General features: G+C 39.0%; 1 protein-coding gene across 11 annotated transcripts in view; it reads left to right on the top strand.

The window, feature by feature from the left end:
- FAM193A (family with sequence similarity 193 member A) overlaps nt 1-26,659 on the top strand; it is a 251,275-nt gene that overhangs the window by 64,738 nt on the left and 159,878 nt on the right. For 6 of the 11 annotated variants that reach the window (XM_077136245.1, XM_077136249.1, XM_077136246.1 and 3 more), the window contains exon 2: nt 26,363-26,608. In XM_077136245.1, the coding sequence (XP_076992360.1) occupies nt 26,381-26,608 (228 nt within the window). In that variant the 5' untranslated portion in view covers nt 26,363-26,380. Of the gene's footprint in view, nt 1-8,554; nt 10,684-20,026; nt 21,884-26,362; nt 26,609-26,659 lie in introns of those variants that run through there. The other 5 variants (XM_077136254.1, XM_077136253.1, XM_077136251.1 and 2 more) reach the window with 4 other exon arrangements.

The raw sequence follows: 26,659 nt of genomic DNA on the forward strand, positions 1-26,659 counted from the left end.
GAAAGAAATCTATCAGCAGTAAATGTTGCTGTTCTTGGAAGAAGTGTCAGCAGTTTGGAAGGATGCTTAGTTTAGAAGTATGTTTTTCTATGACATCTCTTTGGGATTCATAGAATCCTGTTTCATATTCTCTTTGTAAAATTATATTTATTTATTATTTTAAAAAATTATTTATTTTTTTAGAGAATTTTTGGGTTTACAGAACAATCGTGCATAAAATATAGGATTCCCATATACCACCTTATTATTACATTGGTGTGGAGCATTTGTTATAGTTGATGAAAGTACAGTTTTATAAATGTACTATTAACTATAGTCTGTGATTTAACTTAGGGTTCACTGTGTTGTACAGTTCCATGGAGTTTTAAGAATTTGTTTTCTAATAACTATATACCCCTGAAATTTACCCTTTTAACCACATTCCAAATATAATTCAGTGCTGTTAATGATATTCACACTGTTGTGCTGTCATTGCCACCACCCATTACCAATACTTTTCCTTCCTTCCAAATAGAAACTCTGTATCTTTTAAGCCTCATCTCCCTATTTTCTACCCTTGCTCTGTCCCCCGTAGCCTATATTCTAGACTCTGACTCTGTGAGTTTGCTTATTCCAATTCTTTCATATCATTGAGCACATACAATATTCATTCTTTTGATGGGCAGTGGTATTTGTAAATTAAAATTTGGATACTAGATTCTCGTAGTAGACAGAGCTAGGAAATAATATAAATATGTATATCATTTTAACCTATCTGTTAAAAACCGTGAGTTCACACTGACTCTTCCCAATTCCAGTCCAATACCTTGGAGTTTATTCTAGCCTTTCTCCTTTTTCCCCTGATTGTATTTTTACCTCTTTTATCCTACTGAGAATTGTGACTATGTTATCTTTAATGTATTTACTTATTTTTCTGCTTCTCCTTTATGTAACCAGTCTCCTTCTGCCAGCCATGTTCTCAGTCCTGGCACCGTTGACCCACGCTGCCCATGTGTGTGTGGAGACTGTTCTCTTCCCCAGCACTATGGTGTATGTTGCCCATGCTGGCCGTGTTTCCAAGGGGCAGGGACAGTACTTGATGAGTCTTTGAGGTGCTATCATAAGTGTCACCTTAGAAATTTTAAAAAGTTGGTAAAAGGAAATATAATTAATTTTTGTACTTGTCAACCTTTCTAAAGTATTACTTCTGTCTTAATCCTTTTAGATTTTCTGTGTATACAGTCATATCTGGAAGTAACGGTGCTTTTTTCCTCCTTTTATTTCTTTTCTTACCATACAGGCAGGGACCTCTTAAATATGTTGAGAAAATCCCTTCTCTTCCTGGTTTTCTGTGTGTTATTATCATGAAAAATGTTGGATTTTGTCAAATGCCTTTTCTTTATAGCTATCTGTGTCCTTCTTTTTCGTTGTCAATCTGACTAAAGGTTTGTCAGTATTATTAGTTGATTCAAAAAAAATTTTAGTTTTGTTGGTTTTCTTTGTTGTTTTACTACTCTTTATTTCACTTATCTTTGCTCTAATCTGTACTGTTTCCTTTATTCTAGTAAATTGGGTTTAGTTTGGGTTTTTTTTTTTTTTTTTAACATGGGCAGGCACCGGGAACCGAACCCGGGTCTTCTGGCATGGCAGGCAAGTATTCTTGGCATGGCAGGCAAGTATTCTTGCCTGCTGAGCCACCGTGGCCCACCCTAGTTTGGTCTTCTTGTTCTAATTTCCTTAGTTGTGAAGTTAGGTTATTGATCTGTAATCTTTCTTCTCTTATAATATAGGCCTTAATAGCTATAAATTTCCCTCCAAGCACCACCTCACTACATGCCACATATTTGTAAATTTTCAAGAGTTCCTTCTGTTACTGATTTCTAGCTTTATTCCATTGTTGTCTACAAAGATAACATTGTATGATTTCAACATTTTTAAATTTATCAATATTTGATTTATATCTTAAAATGTAGTCTATCCTAGAAGGTTTTCCTTGTGCACTTGAGAAGAATGTGTGTTCTGCTCTTCTTGGGTGGAATGTTTTATATATATCCTTTAGGTCTAATTGGTTAATAGTGTTGTTCTGGTTTTCCACTTACTTATTGATCTTCTGTTTAGATGTTCTGTCAGTTATTGAAAGTGATGTTTTAAAGCCTACAACTATTATTGTATAACTATTTACTTCTTCTTGCCCTCGGATTAGGTAATCTGAATATTTCAAGAAATTTATCCATTTTCTCCATGTTTTCTAGTTTGTTGGCATCCTTCATTTTTTTTTTTTTTGACATTTTTTTTTTTATTAATTAAAAAAAGAATTAACAAAACAATTAGAAATCATTCCAATCTACATGTACAATCAATAATTCTTAATAACATCACATAGTTGCATATTCATCATTTCTTAGTACATTTGCATCGATTTAGAAAAAGAAATAAAAAGACAACAGAATAAGAATTAAAACAATAATAGAAAGAAAAAAAAATAAAAACAACAAAAACAAAAAACCTATACCTCACATGCAGCTTCATTCAGTGTTTTAACATAATTGCATTACAATTGGGTAGTATTGTGCTGTCCATTTTTGAGTTTTTATATCCAGTCCCGTTGTACAGTCTGTATCCCTTCATCTCCAATTATCCCTTCTTTTTTTTTTTTTTTTTAATTAACGGAAAAAAAGAAATTAACCCAACATTTAGAGATCATACCATTCTACACATGCAATCATTAATTCTTAACATCATCACATAGATGCATGATCATCATTTCTTAGTACATTTGCATTGGTTTAGAAGAACTAGCAACATAACCAAAAAAGATATAGAATGTTAATATAGAGAAAAAAATAAAAGTAATAATAGTAAAATCAAAACAAAACAAAACAAAATAAAACAAAAACCTATAGCTCAGATGCAGCTTCATTCAGTGTTTTAACATGATTACTTTACAATTAGGTATTATTGTGCTGTCCATTTTTGAGTTTTTGTATCTAGTCCTGTTGCACAGTCTGTATCCCTTCAGCTTCAATTACCCATTGTCTTACCCTGTTTCTAACTCCTGCTGAACTCTGTTACCAATGACATATTTCAAGTTTATTCTCGAATGTCCGTTCACATCAGTGGGACCATACAGTATTTGTCCTTTAGTTTTTGGCTGGATTCACTCAGCATAATATTCTCTAGGTCCATCCATGTTATTACATGGTTCATAAGTTTATCTTGTCTTAAAGCTGCATAATATTCCATCGTATGTATATACCACAGTTTGTTTAGCCACTCTTCTGTTGATGGAGATTTTGGCTGTTTCCATCTCTTTGCAATTGTAAATAATGCTGCTATAAACATTGGTGTGCAAATGTCCGTTTGTGTCTTTGCCCTTAAGTCCTTTGAGTAGATACCTAGCAATGGTATTGCTGGGTCATATGGCAATTCTATATTCAGCTTTTTGAGGAACCGCCAAACTACCTTCCACAGTGGTTGCACCCTTTGACATTCCCACCAACAGTGGATAAGTGTGCCTCTTTCTCCGCATCCTCTCCAGCACTTGTCATTTTCTGTTTTGTTGATAATGGCCATTCTGGTGGGTGTGAGATGATATCTCATTGTGGTTTTGATTTGCATTTCTCTAATGGCCAGGGACATTGAGCATCTCTTCATGTGCCTCTTGGCCATCCGTATTTCCTCTTCTGAGAGGTGTCTGTTCAAGTCTTTTTCCCATTTTGTAATTGGGTTGGCTGTCTTTTTGTTGTTGAGATGAACAATCTCTTTATAAATTCTGGATACTAGACCTTTATCTGATATATCATTTCCAAATATTGTCTCCCATTGTGAAGGCTGTCTTTCTACTTTCTTGATGAAGTTCTTTGATGCACAAAAGTGTTTAATTTTGAGGAGTTCCCATTTATTTATTTCCTTCTTCAGTGCTCTTGCTTTAGGTTTAAGGTCCATAAAACCGCCTCCAGTTGTAAGATCCATAAGATATCTCCCAAAATTTTCCTCTAACTGTTTTATGGTCTTAGACCTAATGTTTAGATCTTTGATCCATTTTGAGTTAACTTTTGTATAGGGTGTGAGAGATGGGTCTTCTTTCATTCTTTTGCATATGGATATCCAGTTCTCTAGGCACCATTTATTGAAGAGACTGCTCTGTCCCAGGTGAGTTGGCTTGACTGCCTTATCAAAGATCAAATGTCCATAGATGAGAGGGTCTATATCTGAGCACTCTATTCGATTCCATTGGTCGATATATCTATCTTTATGCCAATACCATGCTGTTTTGACCACTGTGGCTTCATAATATGCCTTAAAATCAGGCAGCGCGAGACCTCCAGCTTCGTTTTTTTTCCTCAAGATGTTTTTAGCAATTCGGGGCACCCTGCCCTTCCAGATAAATTTGCTTATTGGTTTTTCTATTTCTGAAAAATAAGTTGTTGGGATTTTGATTGGTATTGCATTGAATCTGTAAATCAATTTAGGTAGGATTGACATCTTAACTATATTTAGTCTTCCAATCCATGAACACGGTATGCCCTTCCATCTATTTAGGTCTTCTGTGATTTCTTTTAGCAGTTTTTTGTAGTTTTCTTTATATAGGTTTTTTGTCTCTTTAGTTAAATTTATTCCTAGGTATTTTATTCTTTTAGTTGCAATTGTAATTGGATTCGTTTCTTGATTTCCCCCTCAGCTTGTTCATTACTAGTGTATAGAAAAGCTACAGATTTTTGAATGTTGATCTTGTAGCCTGCTACTTTGCTGTACTCATTTATTAGCTCTAGTAGTTTTGTTGTGGATTTTTCCGGGTTTTCGACGTATAGTATCATATCGTCTGCAAACAGTGATAGTTTTACTTCTTCCTTTCCAATTTTGATGCCTTGTATTTCTTTTTCTTGTCTAATTGCTCTGGCTAGAACCTCCAACACAATGTTGAATAATAGTGGTGATAGTGGACATCCTTGTCTTGTTCCTGATCTTAGGGGGAAAGTTTTCAATTTTTCCCCATTGAGGATGATATTAGCTGTGGGTTTTTCATATATTCCCTCTATCATTTTAAGGAAGTTCCCTTGTATTCCTATCTTTTGAAGTGTTTTCAACAGGAAAGGATGTTGAATCTTGTCGAATGCCTTCTCTGCATCAATTGAGATGATCATGTGATTTTTCTGCTTTGATTTGTTGATATGATGTATTACATTAATTGATTTTCTTATGTTGAACCATCCTTGCATACCTGGGATGAATCCTACTTGGTCATGATGTATAATTCTTTTAATGTGTTGTTGGATACGATTTGCTAGAATTTTATTGAGGATTTTTGCATCTGTATTCATTAGAGAGATTGGTCTGTAGTTTTCTTTTTTTGTAATATCTTTGCCTGGTTTTGGTATGAGGGTGATGTTGGCTTCATAGAATGAATTAGGTAGTTTTCCCTCCACTTCGATTTTTTTGAAGAGTTTGAAGAGAATTGGTACTAATTCTTTCTGGAACGTTTGGTAGAATTTACATGTGAAGCCATCTGGTCCTGGACTTTTCTTTTTAGGAAGCTTTTGAATGACTAATTCAATTTCTTTACTTGTGATTGGTTTGTTGAGGTCATCTATGTCTTCTTGAGTGAAAGTTGGTTGTTCATGTCTTTCCAGGAACCCGTCCATTTCCTCTAAATTGTTGTATTTATTAGCGTAAAGTTGTTCATAGTATCCTGTTATTACCTCCTTTATTTCTGTGAGGTCAGTAGTTATGTCTCCTCTTCCATTTCTGATCTTATTTATTTGCATCCTCTCTCTTCTTCTTTTTGTCAATCTTGCTAAGGGCCCATCAATCTTATTGATTTTCTCATAGAACCAACTTCTGGCCTTATTGATTTTCTCTATTGTTTTCATGTTTTCAATTTCATTTATTTGTGCTCTAATCTTTGTTATTTCTTTCCTTTTGCTTGCTTTGGGGTTAGCTTGCTGTTCTTTCTCCAGTTCTTCCGAATGGATAGTTAATTCCTGAATTTTTGCCTTTTCTTCTTTTCTGATATAGGCATTTAGAGCAATAAATTTCCCTCTTAGCACTGCCTTTGCTGCGTCCCATAAGTTTTGATATGTTGTGTTTTCATTTTCATTCGCCTCGAGGTATTTGCCAATTTCTCTTGCAATTTCTTCTTTGACCCAGTCGTTGTTTAGGAGTGTGTTGTTGAGCCTCCACGTATTTGTGAATTTTCTGGCACTCTGCCTATTATTGATTTCCAACATCATTCCTTTATGGTCCGAGAAAGTGTTGTGTAAGATTTCAATCTTTTTAAATTTGTTAAGACTTGCTTTGTGACCCAACATATGGTCTATCTTTGAGAATGATCCATGAGCACTTGAAAAAAATGTGTATCCTGCTGTTGTGGGATGTAATGTCCTATAAATGTCTATTAAGTCTAGTTCATTTATAGTAATATTCAGATTCTCTATTTCTTTGTTGATCCTCTGTCTAGATGTTCTGTCCCTTGATGAGAGTGGTGAGTTGAAGTCTCCAACTATTATGGTATATGAGTCTATTTCCCTTTTCAGTGTTTGCAGTATATTCCTCACGTATTTTGGGGCATTCTGATTCGGTGCATAAATATTTATGATTGTTATGTCTTCTTGTTTAATTGTTCCTTTTATTAGTATATAGTGTCCTTCTTTGTCTCTTTTAACTGTTTTACATTTGAAGTCTAATTTGTTGGATATTAGTATAGCCACTCCTGCTCTTTTCTGGTTGTTATTTGCATGAAATATCTTTTCCCAACCTTTCACTTTCAACCTATGTTTATCTTTGGGTCTAAGATGTGTTTCCTGTAGACAGCATATAGAAGGATCCTGTTTTTTAATCCATTCTGCCAATCTATGTCTTTTGATTGGGGAATTCAGTCCATTGACATTTAGTGTTATTACTGTTTGGGTAATATTTTCCTCTAACAATTTGCCTTTTGTATTGTATATATCATATCTGATTTTCCTTCTTTCTACACTCTTTTCCATATCTCTCTCTTCTGTCTTTTTGTATCTGACTCTAGTGCTCCCTTTAGTATTTCTTGCAGAGCTGGTCTCTTGGTCACAAATTCTTTCAGTGACTTTTTGCCTGAGAATATTTTAATTTCTCCCTCATTTTTGAAGGATAATTTTGCTGGATATAGGAGTCTTGGTTGGCAGTTTTTCTCTTTTAGTATTTTAAATATATCATCCCACTGTCTTCTAGCTTCCATGGTTTCTGCTGAGAAATCTACACAAAGTCTTATTGGGTTTCCCTTGTATGTAATGGATTGTTTTTCTCTTGCTGCTTTCAAGATCTTCTCTTTCTCTTTGACCTCTGACATTCTAACTAGTAAGTGTCTTGGAGAACGCCTATTTGGGTCTAATCTCTTTGGGGTGCGCTGCACTTCTTGGATCTGTAATTTTAGGTCTTTCATAAGAGTTGGGAAATTTTCAGTGATAATTTCTTCCATTAGTTTTTCTCCTCCTTTTCCTTTCTCTTCTCCTTCTGGGACACCCACAACACGTATATTTGTGCGGTTCATATTGTCCTTGAGTTCCCTGATACCCTGTTCAAATTTTTCCATTCTTTTCCCTATAGTTTCTGTTTCTTTTTGGAATTCAGATGTTCCATCCTCCAATTCACTAATTCTATCTTCTGTCTCTTTAAATCTATCATTGTAGCTATCCATTATTTTTTCTATGTTTGCTACTTTATCCTTCACTTCCATAAGTTCTGTGATTTGTTTTTCCAGTTTTTCTATTTCTTCTTTATGTTCAGCCCATGTCCTCTTCATGTCCTCCCTCAATTTATCGATTTCATTTTTGAAGAGGTTTTCCATTTCTGTTCGTGTATTCAGCATTAGTTGTCTCAGCTCTTGTGTCTCATTTGAGCTATTGGTTTGTTTCTTTGACTGAGCCATATTCTCAATCTTTTGAGCGTGGACAGTTATCTTTTGCTGCTGACGTCTGGGCATTTATTCAGATTTCTCTTGGTGTTGGACCCAGCAAGGTTGTAATATTTTTCTGTGAAATCTCTGGGTTCTGTTTTTCTTATCCTGCCCAGTAGGTGGCACTCGTGGCACACGTTTGTCTGCGGGTCCCACCAGTAAAAGGTGCTGTGGGACCTTAAACTTTGGAAAACTCTTGCCGTCTTGGGGGTTTGCTAGCTGAAGCGGCTTGAGCCGGCCCGGGGTCCGAACGCAGGGAGGGTTGCTGGTCGCCGCAGCCAGGGAAAGTGCCCGTCCGAATTTCCTAGTCGGCCCTGGGCGACAAGCGTGGCGGGAGGGCACCAGCGGCAGCGGCCCGCCCGAGAGAGTGCACGTTCCCCGGGAGTCACTGGTTTGGAAGGGGCCCCCCCCACCCGTCACCGTTCTCCGCGGCCTGGGGGTTTCCGATCCAATTCTCTCAGTTGGTCCGGGGGCTACGCGTGGTGTGGGCGCCAGTCGCCTTGGTTTCAGGGGACCACCTCTCCAATTCTCCCAGCCGGCCCGGGAAGGGGGAAGGGAGTAACTCCGGCCGCTTGCCACCCCGCCCGGTAAGGCCCGCGCGCCTCGGCGATCTCACCCGAGCTGCTTCTCTCAGCCAGCCAGCCGTTCCTGGATGGGGTACGCTGTCTTTTTTATCTCTGTTGTGGCTTTGGGCGCTTTCTGTATCGTTTCTACTCCCCTAGTAGGTGTCCTGGAGAAGAAACTGGAGAGCACCTCCTTTACATTTCTTCTTCAGTCATCCATTGCTCTTGTTTAAACAGCAGACAAAGAGAACGATCGGCATCCTTCATTTTTTGAAAGATAATTTTGCTGGATACAGATTTCTTGGTTGGCTTGTTTTTTCTTTTAAGAACTCTAAATATGGCATCCCACTGTCTTGTGGCCCCCATGGTTTCTGATGAGAAATCATTACTAATCTTATTGGAATCCCTTGTGTGCAACAGTTTGCTTCTCTTGTTGCTTTTTAAATCCCCTCTTTGTGTTTGGATTTTGATAGTTTTGCTATAATGTATTTTGGTGTGGGTCTATTAGAGGCTTCCCTGCTTGAGCTTCCTGGATCTGTATTTTCCTGTCTTTCATCATATTGGGAAAATTTTTGGCCATTATTTCTTCTGTTCCTTTCTTTTTCTCTCTCAACTTCTGATTCTAATAAAACCTGTGTTTATGTGCTTAATGGTGCACCACAGGTCTCTCTGGCTCTGTTCATTTTTCTTCATTATTTTTTCTTTTTATTATTTGTTCTTGATATTTTCTGTTGTCTTGAAGTTCACCAATCCTTTTTTTTTGCTAGCTCAAATCTGCTGTTGAATTTGTCTAATGAGCTTTTCATTTTAATTATTTTACAGCTTGAAAATTTGTTTGGTTCCTTCTTTTAATAATTTATGTCTGTATTTTGTTTGGTGAGCCTTTTCCTAATACCCTTTACTTCTTTGTGTACACATTCCTTTAGCTCATTGACTGTAGCTGAGACAATTGATTTAAAGTCATTGACTAATAGTTCAGAGTATGAGCTTCCTCATGGATAGTTTCTGGCAAATTCTTTATTTATTGTGAATTCGCCATACTATTCTGTTTCTTCGAGGTTTTGTAATTTTTTGTTAACTGTGTACTAATGTTTTTGTGACTTTGAAAATCAAGTTCTCCCACTCCTCTGGGATTGCTGTATATTTCCTTTGTTGTTATTGACGGCTGAAGCCATCGGTTTATCACATTTCCAATCTGTTTCTGCTCCTGAACAGGAAATAGAAAGAGAAAAAGAAAAGAGAAAAAAAAGTAGGGATTGCCTTTTTCAGGCTTCTCTGCTGCTTTTTCCTGAGGTTGATTGGAACAATGACTGCCCTCAGAGCTGGAATCTTGTTACGGAGTACTGTACTTTACCAGCCTCTTCCTCCAGCTCTTCCCTTGATGCTGTACAGTATTCCACTAGACCCCAGACTTTCAAAATAGTTGATTTAGACAGTTCTTGCCATTTCAATAGTTGTTTTGTGAGGGGACTGATTAGTGGCATTTCCTGTTCTGCCATTTCCCACCTTCTCCCTTCCTTTTGAATTTCATGGACTCTAAACATTTTCAGAATCACCCTAGATACTGACTTAGTGTAATCAGTTCTCTTTTGTGGTAAGTAGAGGATTTCCTACAAAACAGTCACCATCTGTGGGTGCTGTTGTTTTAGGTCATGGACTAGCTTTAGATTTGACTGTCATTGGCCAGTTGCCTACCTTGGTGCCCAGTGGGAGGTGATGATGGTGGTGGGCATTGGGGGAGAACATGGACTGGACCCTGGCTTGGCTGCTGATATCTGTCGGGCTTGTAGGATGCATGGGAGGCCTGTCAGAGCATGGCCACTTTGGGAATTATCTGAGGTTGTGCATTTTCAAACTTCACCTGTCTCATATAGGGTGTCGGACTAAAAGCCTTTTTTAGCCTCTTCCCTTTTATTCCCCTGTAGTGATTTCAAGGTATTGTTGTGAAAACTGTTAACATCCTGTGCAGAATGTTTCTTTACTGCTACCGTAAGTTTTAAAGGAGATGCAAACCGCAGGCCGAGAAGTTAGTAGTACTTTGATGTTAATTTTTCCTTTGACCTTAGTAGATTAGTTGTGCTGTAAAGATTGCTGAAGAGAAATATGTTAGAAATAGGTATAAACTCGGAGCTGTAAACCTTTTGCAATTAATAAATTCAAGTTATTCTGCTCGTTTGCAGTCTGAAGCTTGAATACAGAGCCTTGAAGTGTTTTGTAAGTATTTGAATGGGTGAATTGCTTTGCTGTGAGATAACAGCAAAGATACTAATTTTTCTCTGATAGCCTTACTTGTTGAGAGGCTTGGATAGACATTTATTTTCCTCTGCATAAGTAGCATTCGAACAAACAGTAATTGTCTTGCTTGATAGACTTACAACCTCGCAACTGTGTTTGTCTAGGAAAACATTATTAGAGTTACATGCATAAAAACTTTTAGCTGTACTTTCAGGGGATAGCAGATGGCAGCGTTACTGCATGAATGCCCTAAAGCCGTTTTCATGTATGTCCACAGAACCCCTGATGGTACACGAGCTAGGCCAGTTGAGAAGGTTAACTTGTAGTGGGAAGAAAAAAATGGTTACAGTGCCCTTTAGGGTCTGAAATCTTGTTATTTTGACCAGGTTAGTGTGATAGCCCAATATATCCCAAAGTAATTTGGGTAGTGAATAAAGAAATATTTGCAAAGTCCTCTTGGGGGATAGGGGAGAGGGGAGCAAATAGTCAACTTCCCCATTTGGAGAATTTCTGATATTCTTGTAGAAATGGGGACAACCAAGTCAATAGGCTAAGCCCTCAGTCTTGGACTAAGCCCTGTGAAGCTTATTTCTGCAAAGGACAGGCTAAGACTACTTAAAATTAGGCCCAAGAGTTACCCCTAGAGAACTGCTTTTGTTGTTTTTCGGATGTGGCCTCTCTCTCTAAGCCAATTTGGCAGGTGAACTCACTGCTCTACCCGTTACATGGAACATGACTCCCAGGGGTATAAATCTCCCTGGCAGCATGGGATGGAAATAGTGGGATGAGTTGGGACCTAGCATCAGGGGATTGAGAAAGCCTTCTTGACCAAAAGGGGGAAAAGAAATGAGATAAGATATAGTTTCAGTGGCTGAGAGATTTCAAGTAGAATTGAGAGGTTGTCCTTATGCATTATATATATATCCCTTTTTAGTTTCTGGTGTATTGGAGTGGCTTGGGGAAAGTGCCTGAAATGTTGAGCTGCGTTCTGGTAGGCCTTGATTCTTGAAGACGACTGTATAAAGATATAATTTTAACAATGTGACTGTGTGCTTGTGAAAGCTTTGTGTCTGATACTTCTTTTGTCCAAGGTATGGACAGATGAGTAAAAGTATATGGATAAAAAAATACATAAATAATGGGGAGTGGGTAAGGGTTAAAATAAATTGAGTACATGGAAATACTAGGGGTCAGTGAGAGGGAAGGGTAAGGGGAATGGGATGATTGAGTTTTTTCTTTTTGTTTCTTTTTCTGGAGTGATGCACATGTTCTAAAAAATGATCTGTCGAGAAGATTTCTCAATTCCTTGATGCCGAGTCCCAGCTTCATTCTAGGATTTCTGTCCTACGTTACCAGGGAGGTTTATAGCCCTAGGAGTCATGTCCCACATAGGGAGGGGATGGGCTGTGAGTTTGCTTGTCGTGTTGGCTGAAAGAGAGAGGCCATATCTGAGCAACAGAAGAGATTGTCTGGGAATGACTCTTAGGCCTAATTTTAAGTAGGCTTAGCCTATCCTTTGTGGGGATATATTTCATATGAACAAACCCCAAGATTGAGGACTCAGCCTATTGATTTGGTTGTCCCTACTGCTTGTGAGAATATCAGGAATTCTCCAAATGGGGAAGCTGAATTTTCCCCCTTTCTCGCCATTCCCCCAAGGGGACTTTGCAAATACTTTTTTATTCACTGTTCAGATCAATCTGGGATTTATTGGGGCATCACTTTGGACAAACCTACAAAATCTCATGTCCTATTCAAGGTTCCATGTACTTATGGTGTTCGGTTAAACTGTCCATATAAGTTACATTAGGAAATGTACTGACTAGTCAAAATGTAATTTGTACCAGATAAACATTTTTGCTTTAGTCTCACATGTAAATTATAAAAAGTTTTAAAATATGAATGACCATCTTTTTTCAACACCCTGCAATATTGACATTCCTTTGTTCTTCCTCATGCAAAAACATTTTTTCATTTGTGTATTTAGTCGCTATCACTGCATACTCTAGGCATTCCTAGGTTATACCATCTCAGTCTTTATTGTCTATCTTTACTTCTGGCGTACAAATATTATTGTCATACAAGCATTCTTGACATGGTTACAGTCCAATGGCTCACAATGTCATTATGTAGTTGTGTATTCATCACCATGATCATTTTTTTGAACATTTACATCTCTCCAGCAAAATAAATAAAAAAGAAAAAATTCATAAATTCCATACTCCTTAACCCTCCCTCTCATTGACCACTAGTATTTCCGTCTACTCTATTTATTTATTTATTTATTTTTGCATGGGCAGGCTCCAGGAATCAGACCCGAGTCTCCAGCATGGCAAGTGAGAACTCTGCCTACTGAGCCACCGTGGCCCACCCTCTACTCAATTTATTTTAACCTTTGTTCCCCTTGGTATTTGTTTATTTCTTATCTATATCTTTTACTCACCTGTCCATACCGTAGATAAAAGCATCAGACACAAGGTTTTCACAATCACCCAATCACACTGCGAAAGCTATGTCATTATACAATCATCTTCAAGAAACAAGGCTACTGGAGCACAGCTCTGCAGTGTCAGGTACTTTCCTCTAGCCACTCCAATCCACCATAAACTAAAATGGGGATATCTATATAATAATGCATAAGAATAACCTCCAGGATAAACTCTTGACTCTGTTTGAAAGCTCTCAGCCACTGACACTTTGTTTTTTCTCATTTTTCTCTTCCCACTTTTGGTCAAGAAGGTTTTTTCAATCCCTTGAAAAAATCCCAGCTCATGCTAGGATTTCTGTCCCATGTTGTTAGAGGGTTTATACCCGTGGGAATCATGTCCCATGTAGAGCAGGGGAGGGCAGTGAGTTTGCTTGCCGTGTCAGCTAAGAGAGATTAATTTTTGATTTTTTTTTTTTCTTAGTCTAAAGCACAATCTGTGCAGTGTTTATTATAACTTGTCATTCAAATACACAGTAGGCTTCTTACACGTTAACTTAAAACATTCAACTGCAGTGCATACACTTACTTCACTGACTTTCTGAAGTTGAGTTTTATAGCTTGTCTTTGTGAAAAATACTAGGTGGAATCACTTACAGGGTAAAGCCTCCTGTATTTCTTCTCTGAAATTCTTTTTTTTTTTTTTATTAATTAAAAAAGAATTAACAAAACAATTAGAAATCATTCCAATCTACATGTACAATCAGTAATTCTTAATAACATCACATAGTTGCATATTCATCATTTCTTAGTACATTTGCATCGATTTAGAAAAAGAAATAAAAAGACAACAGAATAAGAATTAAAACAATAATAGAAAGAAAAAAAAAAAAACAAAACCTGTACCTCACATGCAGCTTCATTCAGTTTTTTAACATAATTGCATTACAATTGGGTAGTATTGTGCTGTCCATTTCTGAGTTTTAATATCCAGTCCCGTTGTACAGTCTGTATCCCTTCAGCTCCAATTAACCCTTCTCTCTTTTTTTTTTTTAATTAACGGAAAAAAAGAAATTAACCCAACATTTAGAGATCATACCATTCTACATATGCAATCATTAATTCTTAACATCATCACATAGATGCATGATCATCATTTCTTAGTACATATGCATTGGTTTAGAAGAACTAGCAACATAACCGAAAAAGATATCGAATGTTAATATAGAGAAAAAAATAAAAGTAATAATAGTAAAATCAAAACAAAACAAAACAAAAACCTATAGCTCAGATGCAGCTTCATTCGGTGTTTTAATATGATTACTTTACAATGAGGTATTATTGTGTTGTCCATTTTTGAGTTTTTGTATCTAGTCCTGTTACACCGTCTGTATCCCTTCAACTCCAATTGGCCATTATCTTACCCTGTTTCTACCTCCTGCTGGACTCTGTTATCAAGGACATATTCCAAATTTATTCTCGAATGTCTGTTCACATCAGTGGGACCATACAGTATTTGTCCTTTAGTTTTTGGCTAGACTCACTCAGCATAATGTTCTCTAGGTCCATCCATGTTATTACATGCTTCATAAGTTTATCCTGTCTTAAAGCTGCATAGTATTCCATCGTATGTATATACCAAAGTTTGTTTAGCCACTCTTCTGTTGATGGAGATTTCGGCTGTTTCCATCTCTTTGCAATTGTAAATAACGCTGTTATAAACATTGGTGTGCAAATGTCCGTTTGTGTCTTTGCCCTTAAGTCCTTTGAGTAGATTCCCAGCAATGGTATTGCTGGGTCGTATGGCAATTCTATATTCAGCTTTCTGAGGAACCGCCAAACTGCCTTCCACAGTGGTTGCACCATTTGACATTCCCACCAACAGTGGATAAGTGTGCCTCTTTCTCCGCATCCTCTCCAGCACTTGTCATTTTCTGTTTTGTTGATAATGGGCATTCTGGTGGGTGTGAGATGATATCTCATTGTGGTTTTGATTTGCATTTCTCTAATGGCCAGGGACATTGAGCATCTCTTCATGTGCCTTTTGGCCATTTGTATTTCCTCTTCTGAGAGGTGTCTGTTCAAGTCTTTTTCCCATTTTGTAATTGGGTTGGCTGTCTTTTTGTTGTTGAGATGAACAATCTCTTTATAAATTCTGGATACTAGACCTTTATCTGATGTATCATTTCCAAATATTGTCTCCCATTGTGTAGGCTGTCTTTCTACTTTCTTGATGAAGTTCTTTGATGCACAAAAGTGTTTAATTTTGAGGAGCTCCCATTTATTTATTTCCTTCTTCAGTGCTCTTGCTTTAGGTTTAAGGTCCATAAAACCGCCTCCAGTTGTAAGATCCATAAGATATCTCCCAACATTTTCCTCTATCTGTTTTATGGTCTTAGACCTAATGTTTAGATCTTTGATCCATTTTGAGTTAACTTTTGTATAGGGTGTGAGAGATGGGTCTTCTTTCATTCTTTTGCATATGGATATCCAGTTCTCTAGGCACCATTTATTGAAGAGACTGCTCTGTCCCAGGTGAGTTGGCTTGAATGCCTTATCAAAGATCAAATGTCCATAGATGAGAGGGTCTATATCTGAGCACTCTATTCGATTCCATTGGTCGATATATCTATCTTTATGCCAATACCATGCTGTTTTGACCACTGTGGCTTCATAATATGCCTTAAAGTCAGGCAGCGCGAGACCTCCAGCTTCGTTTTTTTTCCTCAAGATGTTTTTAGCAATTCGGGGCACCCTGCCCTTCCAGATAAATTTGCTTATTGGTTTTTCTATTTCTGAAAAATAAGTTGTTGGGATTTTGATTGGTATTGCATTGAATCTGTAAATCAATTTAGGTAGGATTGACATCTTAACTATATTTAGTCTTCCAATCCATGAACACGGTATGCCCTTCCATCTATTTAGGTCTTCTGTGATTTCTTTTAGCAGTCTTTTGTAGTTTTCTTTATATAGGTTTTTTGTCTCTTTAGTTAAATTTATTCCTAGGTATTTCATTCTTTTAGTTGCAATTGTAAATGGGATTTGTTTCTTGATTTCCCCCTCAGCTTGTTCATTACTAGTGTATAGAAATGCTACAGATTTTTGAATGTTGATCTTGTCACCTGCTACTTTGGTGTACTCATTTATTAGCTCTAGTAGTTTTGTTGTGGATTTTTCCGGGTTTTCGACGTATAGTATCATATCGTCTGCAAACAGTGATAGTTTTACTTCTTCCTTTCCAATTTTGATGCCTTGTATTTCTTTTTCTTGTCTAATTGCTCTGGCTAGAACCTCCAACACAATGTTGAATAATAGTGGTGATAGTGGACATCCTTGTCTTGTTCCTGATCTTAGGGGGAAAGTTTTCAATTTTTCCCCATTGAGGATGATATTAGCTGTGGGTTTTTCATATATTCCCTCTATCATTTTAAGGAAGTTCCCTTGTATTCCTATCTTTTGAAGTGTTTTCAACAGGAAAGGATGTTGAATCTTGTCGAATGCCTTCTCTGCATCAATTGAGATGATCATGTGATTTTTCTGCTTTGATTTGTTGATATGGTGTATTACATTAATTGATTTTCTTATGTTGAACCATCCTTGCATACCTGGGATGAATCCTACTTGGTCATGATGTATAATTCTTTTAATGTGTTGTTGGATACGATTTGCTAGAATTTTATTGAGGATTTTTGCATCAATATTCATTAGAGAGATTGGTCTGTAGTTTTCTTTTTTTGTAATATCTTTGCCTGGTTTTGGTATGAGGGTGATGTTGGCTTCATAGAATGAATTAGGCAGTTTTCCCTCCACTTCAATTTTTTTGAAGAGTTTGAGGAGAATTGGTACTAATTCTTTCTGGAACGTTTGGTAGAATTCACATGTGAAGCCATCTGGTCCTGGACTTTTCTTTTTAGGAAGCTTTTGAATGACTAATTCAATTTCTTTACTTGTGATTGGTTTGTTGAGGTCATCTATGTCTTCTTGAGTCAAAGTTGGTTGTTCATGTCTTTCCAGGAACCCGTCCATTTCCTCTAAATTGTTGTATTTATTAGCGTAAAGTTGTTCATAGTATCCTGTTATTACCTCCTTTATTTCTGTGAGGTCAGTAGTTATGTCTCCTCTTCCATTTCTGATCTTATTTATTTGCATCCTCTCTCTTCTTCTTTTTGTCAGTCTTGCTAAGGGCCCATCAATCTTATTGATTTTCTCATAGAACCAACTTCTGGTCTTATTGATTTTCTCTACTGTTTTCATATTTTCAATTTCATTTATTTCTGCTCTGATCTTTGTTATTTCTTTCCTTTTGCTTGCTTTGGGATTAGTTTGCTGTTCTTTCTCCAGTTCTTCCAATTGAACAGTTAATTCCTGCATTTTTGCCTTTTCTTCTTTTCTGATATAGGCATTTAGGGCAATAAATTTCCCTCTTAGCACTGCCTTTGCTGCATCCCATAAGTTTTGATATGTTGTGTTTTCATTTTCATTCGCCTCGAGGTATTTGCTAATTTCTCTAGCAATTTCTTCTTTGACCCACTCGTTGTTTAGGAGTGTGGTGTTGAGCCTCCACGTATTTGTGAATTTTCTGGCACTCTGCCTAGTATTGATTTCCAACATCATTCCTTTATGGTCCGAGAAAGTGTTGTGTAAGATTTCAATCTTTTTAAATTTGTTAAGACTTGCTTTGTGACCCAGCATATGGTTTATCTTTGAGAATGATCCATGAGCACTTGAGAAAAAGGTGTATCCTGCTGTTGTGGGATGTAATGTCCTATAAATGTCTATTAAGTCTAGTTCATTTGTAGTAATATTCAGATTCTCCATTTCTTTGTTGATCCTCTGTCTAGATGTTCTGTCCATTGATGAAAGTGGTGAGTTGAAGTCTCCAACTATTATGGTATATGAGTCTATTTCCCTTTTCAGTGTTTGCAGTATATTCCTCACGTATTTTGGGGCATTCTGATTCGGTGCGTAAATATTTATGATTGTTATGTCTTCTTGTTTAATTGTTCCTTTTATTAATATATAGTGTCCTTCTTTGTCTCTTTTAACTGTTTTACATTTGAAGTCTAATTTGTTGGATATTAGTATAGCCACTCCTGCTCTTTTCTGGTTGTTATTTGCATGAAATATCTTTTCCCAACCTTTCACTTTCAACCTATGTTTATCTTTGGGTCTAAGATGTGTTTCCTGTAGACAGCATATAGAAGGATCCTGTTTTTTAATCCATTCAGCCAATCTATGTCTTTTGATTGGGGAATTCAGTCCATTGACATTTAGTGTTATTACTGTTTGGGTAATATTTTCCTCTAACAATTTGCCTTTTGTATTGTATATATCATATCTGATTTTCCTTCTTTCTACACTCTTTTCCATATCTCTCTCTTCTGTCTTTTTGTATCTGACTCTAGTGCTCCCTTTAGTATTTCTTGCAGAGCTGGTCTCTTGGTCACAATTCTCTCAGTGACTTTTTGTCTGAGAATGTTTTAATTTCTCCCTCAATTTTGAAGGATAATTTTGCTGGATATAGGACTCTTGGTTGGCAGTTTTTCTCTTTTAGTAATTTAAATATATCATCCCACTGTCTTCTCGCCTCCATGGTTTCTGCTGAGAAATCTACACATAGTCTTATTGGGTTTCCCTTGTATGTGATGGATTGTTTTTCTCTTGCTGCTTTCAAGATCCTCTCTTTCTCTTTGACCTCTGATATTCTAACTAGTAAGTGTCTTGGAGAACGCCTATTTGGGTCTAATCTCTTTGGGGTGCGCTGCACTTCTTGGATCTGTAATTTTAGGTCTTTCATAAGAGTTGGGAAATTTTCAGTGAAAATTTCTTCCATTAGTTTTTCTCCTTCTTTTCCCTTCTCTTCTCCTTCTGGGACACCCACAACACGTATATTTGTGCGGTTCATATTGTCCTTGAGTTCCCTGATACCCTGTTCAAATTTTTCCATTCTTTTCCCGATAGTTTCTGTTTGTTTTTGGAATTCAGATGTTCCATCCTCCAAATCACTAATTCTATCTTCTGTCTCTTTGAATCTATCATTGTAGGTATCCATTGTTTTTTCTATCTTTTCTACTTTGTCCTTCACTTCCATAAGTTCTGTGATTTGTTTTTTCAGTTTTTCTATTTCTTCTTTATGTTCACCCCATGTCTTCTTCATGTCCTCCCTCAATTTATCGATTTCGTTTTTGAAGAGGTTTTCCATTTCTGTTCGTATATTTAGCATTAGTTGTCTCAGCTCCTGTATCTCATTTGAACTATTGGTTTGTTCCTTTGACTGGGCCATATTTTCAATTATTTGAGCGTGATCCGTTATCTTCTGTTGGCGTCTGCGCATTTAGACAGATTTCCCTGGGTATTGGATCCAAAAGTTTGGAAGATTTTTCTGTGAAATCTCTGGGTTCTGTTTTTCTTATCCTGCCCAGTAGGTGGCGCTCATGGCACACGTTTGTCTGCAGGTCCCACCAGTAAAAGGTGCTGTGGGACCTTAAACTTTGGAAAACTCTCGCCATCCGGGGGGTTCGCTATCCGAAGCGACTTGAGCCGGCCCGGGGTCTGAACGCAGGGAGGGTTGCTGGTCGCCGCAGCCCGGGAAAGAGCCCGTCCGAATTTCCTAGTCGGCCCTGGGCGACAAGTGTGGCGGGAGGGCGCCAGCGGCAGCGGCCCGCCCGAGAGAGTGCACGTTCCCCGGGAGTCACGGGTTTGGAAGGGGCCTCCCCCACCCGTCACCGTTCTCCACGGCCTGGGGATTTCCGATCCAATTCTCTCAGTTGGTCCAGGGGGCTGCGCGTGGTGTGGGCACCAGCCGCCTTGGTTTCAGGGGACCGCCTCTCCAATTCTCCCAGCCGGCCCGGGAAGGGGGAAGGGAGTAACTCCGGCTGCTTCCCGCCCCGCCCGGTGAGGCCCGCGCGCCTCGGCGATCTCACCCAAGCTGCTTCTCTCAGCCAGCCAGCCGTTCCAGGATGTGGTACGCTGTCTTTTTTATCTCTGTTGTGGCTTTGGGCGCTTTCTGTATCGTTTCTACTCCCCTAGTAGCTGTCCTGGAGAAGAAACTAAGATCCGCGCGTCTTACTAAGCCGCCATCTTCCAGGAAGTCCCTCAATTTTTGATTTTTGACATGAATTGATTTTTGACACAAATGCCTGGTCTATTCAATAGGGAAAGAATAGTCTTTCCACAGATGTGGAAAAACTGGAAATCCATATGTGAAAGAATGATGGTGCACTTCTACCTTGCTTCATATACAAAAGTTAACTCAAGATAGATCGAAAACCTGAATATAAGAACCTAAACTGTAAAACTCCTGGAAGAAAACATAGGGAACCATCTTCAGGGTCTTGTGTTAGGCAGTGCCTTCTAAGATTTTGTACCAAAAACCCAAGGAACAACAACAAAAAATAAACAGGACTTCATCAAAATTAGAAAAACTTCTGTGCATCAAAGAATTTTATCATGAAAGTAAAAAAACCCTTATACAGAATGAGAGAAAATTTTTGTAAATCATATATCTGATGAAGGTTTAATATCCAGACTATAGAAAGAAATCCTATAATGCAACAACAAAAAACAAGCAGTCCAGCTTAAAAATGGGCAAATGAGTTGATAGACATTCTCCAAAAATGATACAAATGTCTAAAGAGCAATTTCAAAACACATTTGATCTCAGTAGCTATTAGGTAAATGCAAATTGCAACAACAAGATAACATTTTGATTCTGAAGTGGCTACTAATTAAAAAAAAATGAAAATAGCAAGAGGTGAAGAGGATGTAGTAAAATAGGAATCCTCATACATTGTTGGTGGGAATTTGAAAGTGTGTTGCCACTGTGGAAAATAATTTGTCTCTTCCTCAGAAAGTTAAGTTTGAAATTATAGTATGACCCACCAACTCAACTTCTAGGTATATACCCAAAAGAATTGAAAGCAAGAACTTAGATATATTTGTCCTCCCATGTCCATAGCAGCATTATTTACAGTTGCCAAGAATATGGAAGCAACCCAAGCATCTATCAACAGATGAATGGATAAACAAAATGTGATGTATACATACAGTAGAATATCATTTAGCTGTAAAAGAAATGAAGTTTTGATATATGTGACAACATGAATGAACCTTGAAAACATTATGTGGGGTGAAATAAGCCAGACCCCAAATGGCAAATATTGTATGAAATAAGTAGAATGAGCAAATTCATAGAGTCAGAAACTAAAGTACAGGTTACCAGGGGCCAAGATGGGGGTAATAGGGAGTTAATTATTAATGACTAAGTACTTTTTGTTTGGGCTGACAGAAAGGGTTTGGTAATGGATGATGGTGATGGGAGCACAGCTTGGTGAATATGATCATTACCCCCGAAGTATATACTTGCAATGGTTAAAAGGGAAAAATTTACGTTGTTTATATCTTACTGGAATAAAAATAAAACTAGAAAGTCCATAAGACTGTACAATATAAATACGAACCCTAACATAAATTGTGGATTATGGTTAGTAGCACAATTATGCTAATGTTTTTCCATCATTATGACAATGGTACCACACCAATGCAAAGTGGTAATAATTGGGGGGAGGGCAGTTTGGGAACTTTGTATTTTCTATGTCATTTGTTTGTAAAAGTACAGCTTCTGTAATAAAAAAAAAATTTAGGAAGGAAAAAAGAAATGCTAAAGGGAGTTCTGCAGGTTCAAAGTAAAGGACATCAGACAGTTGACTGAAGCCACATGAAGAAATAAAGATTACTGGCAAATATAATGACAGGGTAAATATAAATTCTAGTACTGTTGTATTTTTTTTTATTTATAACTCCATTTTTTACTTTCCTAAAGAATCTAAAAGCAAATGCATAAAATGAAATGATAAATCAGTGTTTTGGGACTCCAAATGTATAAATATGTAATTTGTGACAAGAACCACATGAAATGGGGAGTTGGAATGGTATAGGAGCATAATTTATGTATATTATTGAAGTTAAATTGGCATCAAAGCAAATGAGATTTTTATGTACTTAGGTTGCTAAATTTAAGCCCCATAGTGGTTTAGTGTCCTAGGCTGCTCAAGTAAATACCATGAAATGGGTCAGCTTAAGCAATGAAAATTTATTAACTTATGGAAAAGAAAGTCCAGATCAAGGCATCATCAAATGATGCTTTCTCCCTGAAGATTTGTAGCATTCTGGAGCTGGTGGCCAATGATTCTGGGGGTCCTTAGCTTGTCAGAAGGCCAGACTCATGGCAGTGTCTCTTGGACTCTCCCTTCTCTTCCAGGTTCAGCTTCTTAATAGGATTTAGACTCCAACTGATTGAGCTGGGACACATACTCCTTAATTGAAGTAGCCGCATCAAAAGGTTCTACTTTTCACACCCACAGGAGTGAATTATGTTTAGGAACATGTTTTTCTGGAATATACAGAGTTTCAAACCACCAGGCATGGTGACCACAAAGGAATTATCAGAGACGGTGCAAGCTCAGAGAGACAGAAAGTTGAGTACAAATGACTGGGGGTCAGGAGTAGGGGAGTGAGTAGTTGGTGCCGTGTGAGTGCAGGTCTGCTGGGGTATAGAGGGAGATCTAGTAGTGGGTAGTGCTTGAGGGCGCTGCACCATTGTGAATGTGATCAGTCCCATTGAAGGGTGTGCTTGGCAGGGGCTGGGATAGGAAGATGCATGCTGTATACATGTTTCCACAGTTAAAAGAAAGATAAACTAAAGAGAAATGCAATGCGTGATGCTGCATGACTCTAAGAATGGAGGAGAAAAGGTTAAAAAAGATACTGAGATTTATGAAAAAATTAGAATATAGAATGAGTTTTATATCAATATTAAATTTCTTGAACTTGATAACCACACTTAAGGGGTTGTTATGTAAGTGAATATCCTTGTTTATAGGAAATGCACATGGAAGTATTATGTGCAGCTTGCTCTCAGGTGTTTAGGGGAGAGAGAAAAAAAGAAAGAAAAAGGAAGGAGGAAAAGAAGGAAGGGAGGGGGTTTGTCATTTTCTTAAAGTTAAATGTAAACCTACCTTACAAACCCCGTCATTCTATTCCTTGTCATTTATGCAAAAGAAATGAAAGCATACCAAGATTTGTACATGAATATGATAGCCAAAAACTGGAGATGGACCAGTTGTCCCATCAGTGGGAGAATGGATAAAGAAATTGTGTTCTACTCACGCAGTGGAATACTACTCAGCAATTAAAAGAAACAAACTCTTATTGCCTACAGTAATAAGGATTTATTATTGAAATGATAACGAAAGAAGCCAGACAAAGGAGAATATATTGTGCGATTCCATTTATATGCAATTCTAGAAACTGCAAAAGTAGGTGTCAGGGAGCCTGGGTGAGTCCTCCTCCCAGCTGCTGGCATCCCTTTTGCAGGTGCTCAGTCTGAAGACCTTGAATTGTCCTTGACTCTTCTTTCTCTTCCTTATCCCATCTGATTCCTTAGAGCTTTCGCCAGCTCTCCCATCAAAACATATCGCGACGGCTAGGTCTGTGGCCGCACTGAGGATGGTTTTCTCCCTAGCCTGCCTCGTGTCCCTTCTCTCTCCCATCCTTTCCCCTCCACACACACAGCCTGGGCCTCGCCGTGCTTGATCACAGCCAAGGCGAGGCTGCCCTCTCCCCAATCTCCTCTTCTACTTCCTGCCGGGCACCCCAGGGGCCGAGGGCTGCCTGGAAGGCCCTCTTAGTTGTGGGGCTTCTTTCCTCACTGCAGGAAAGCCCTCAAGTCACTTTTTCAATGGGACCGTCGCTGGTTACCCTCTCTAAAATGGCACCTCCCCACCCCAGACACTCCATGTCCCCTCTTCCCTGCTTTTTTTTCTTCCTTGATATTGCCCTCTCTCTAATTTTTTACTTCTTTGTCTTATTTATTGTCTTTGTCTTTGTCTTTGACAAGGATATTGGCTCCACGAGGGCAGGGACTTCCATTTGATTCGCTCCTGAGTGGGGTTGCCATTGCCTGCGACTGTGCCTTGGCACCTGGCTGGCTGCCAGTAAACCCTGATTGGCTGAGTGAACAGCGAGTGGGAGCTGGACTGCTTGCTCGCAGGGCAAGCCTGGGCCTTAGGGTGTGTCTTCAGGCCGGGGAACTGCAGGCACGTTGTCCAGCGTCTCCTGTGGGTTCCATTCCAGGCAGCCCAGGATGGTCTGGTGGCCGTGGCTGTTTTGTTGGTGAGAGGCCTGTTTTCTAGGACTAGAAAGAAAGGAGGTAGCTTTACATAGGCTAAATTGGGGTGGTCTTTGAAATTCTTGTCATAATTTAGACTTTTCGAATCTGTTGGTGATGGAGAAGGACATCAACCTCCATGGTGTTTTGTGGTTTGAGGAGCAGTCTGGTGCTTTCTCGGACACGTCCCTGTGAAATAACACTGGGTGTTCTCCCCATCTCTCCCCAAGCTTTCCAGTGGCTGTGGGGCTGGGTTTGTAGATGTTGTGGAGTCAAGTGGTTTTGAACACTGGTTTATTAAAGTATGTCTGTTAAAAATCCTGTCAGAATATATGTAAAAGCCTTCTGGGTTTTAGTGGTGTTGTCATTCATTCTTGCAGTGACTCGCTCATTCGTTCATTCAGCCACCATGTCTGCCACCTGCCATTTGCAGCTGACCCTGTGCTGAGCTTTAGAAATGCAGTCCGGGTCCACTTGTGGAGCCATGTTGGTTGTGGAGCCAGTCACGGTCATGCTCCACATCTGTCCAGGTCAACAGGCACGAGTGCAGGAATGGCTTTCTTATGGGGGCGTGTGGAGCCAAGAGCTGGGTGCTGTGGGGCCTTGGAGTGGGCTCTGATGGAACCTGGGGCTTTGTAAACACCCTGGAGTTCCAGCAGGGCAGCCTTGGCTCTGGGGCCTCTGTGCCTGTGCCCCCAGTGTGCAGTGCACAGGGAGCCCTTCATGGTTCAGAGGTGAACGGAATGGAAAGTGAGGGGATCTGTGTTGACTTCCTCTGACTTCCTCCTTCAGAGCAGGTTTTCTGTTTGGAAGAGCAGGGCCTGGCTGCTCTGCTTGCTGCCCAGCTTCTTCACACTGGCCTTTCCTCAGGTTGGCAGGGAGGGTCCTTGCAGGGGCAGCACTGGGCAAAGGGCCTACCTTTGGTCATACTTTTTGCTGGCTTTGTGACTTTAGGAGGTTTCCAAACTAGGGAGCTCATTTCTTTTGATAATCAGCTATTAGTTTTCATCAATGTTGACCATCTGTTGGTGTTTGAACATAGTGACAGGTACACAGGCAACCAGTGTCTGGAGCTTGCTGGGTGAGTCTTCATCCCCTTCATGTTTTCAGACAACCATACAGGGATATGGTATGGGATCCTTTGGCCCAGACAACTTTAGTCAGCCTCCTGCCAGTGCGGACCCCTGGGGTTCCCATCTCCTTCATGGCAAATTTCCAATCACTGTGAGTGCCCAATCAGCCCCCCATCTATGGATTGGTAGGCGTTGGTGATGTGTGCCTGCTCACCCCCTCGTCCATGGCAGAGCGGCCCTCTCCTCACCACCTTTCTCTGTGGGAGCCATTCTGCTGGGATAGGTTGGAAAGCCTGGTTGAAAATCTTTTGGGGAGGGTCTAGTCTTGCCTCTTCTTCCCATCTCTGAGGCCCCACCTGCACAGGTGAGGACCTATTTGAAAGTGTTGAAATTGGTTAGCCAGAGATGAATGCAGCGTTATTCCTGCTGCGCCTGCAAGGGAGCTGTCCTGGCTGCATGACCACAGTCAGGCTCCCTGATGATTTTCTTGAAGCTAGGCTCATACAGCCTAACTCAGGCAGAGCTTGGATCTGCAGACACACACTTGGCCAGAATTGCTGCCTCGGGTCTGAGCCCCTCGTGTATAAACGTTTCTAGTATGGTGGGCTTTCAGGCTTTGTTGATGATAAAAAGTACTGGTGTTTTCTTGTAGTCTGAACATTGGAGCTGACACTTTCTAGCATATGGTGAAAGTCATACAGAAGTCTAGGTGAAGGGATTAACTGGATGCTTTTCTAACCCCATTAAGATTTTCTTTATGTCATTACTTTATGACATTACATTTTTCAAATGTCTTTGTAACATTTGAATTATTTTGAGTTTCTAGAATATTAGGTACTATTTTATTCAGTACCTAGTTGCCAATTTTATGTTTTCCTATATAAATAAATATATTTATTTCTGTTGCATTTCAATTTTAGAACTGTAGGAATTTTTAACAATCTTGGTTCATGGATTAGGGTTTGAAAATAGACTTTTTTTTTCCTGTTTCAGACTCCTTTTAGTTTTGGCATGAATCATCGAGCACCACCCTATCCTGCTGGAGATTACTGTCTTCTGTGCAGAAGTGAACGGAAAGATTCTTCGTTCTTGGAGAGTGGAATTAAGACTGCTAATAAATTGGCTCTTTCCATGGCCCCCAAAGGAAACAATGTGCTGCACCTGCCACTGTGGGTGTGCCCAGACTGCCGACGGACCGTGGAGAAGGAGGAGAGGCACAGTGGCCTCGACCACACCACGGTAAGCCATGTACTGTGTACTGGGAGAACTCAGCTGAGTACCCTCTTCTCC

Source organism: Tamandua tetradactyla, chromosome 19 (genome assembly GCF_023851605.1).
Source record: "Tamandua tetradactyla isolate mTamTet1 chromosome 19, mTamTet1.pri, whole genome shotgun sequence".
Taxonomy (NCBI): domain Eukaryota; kingdom Metazoa; phylum Chordata; class Mammalia; order Pilosa; family Myrmecophagidae; genus Tamandua; species Tamandua tetradactyla.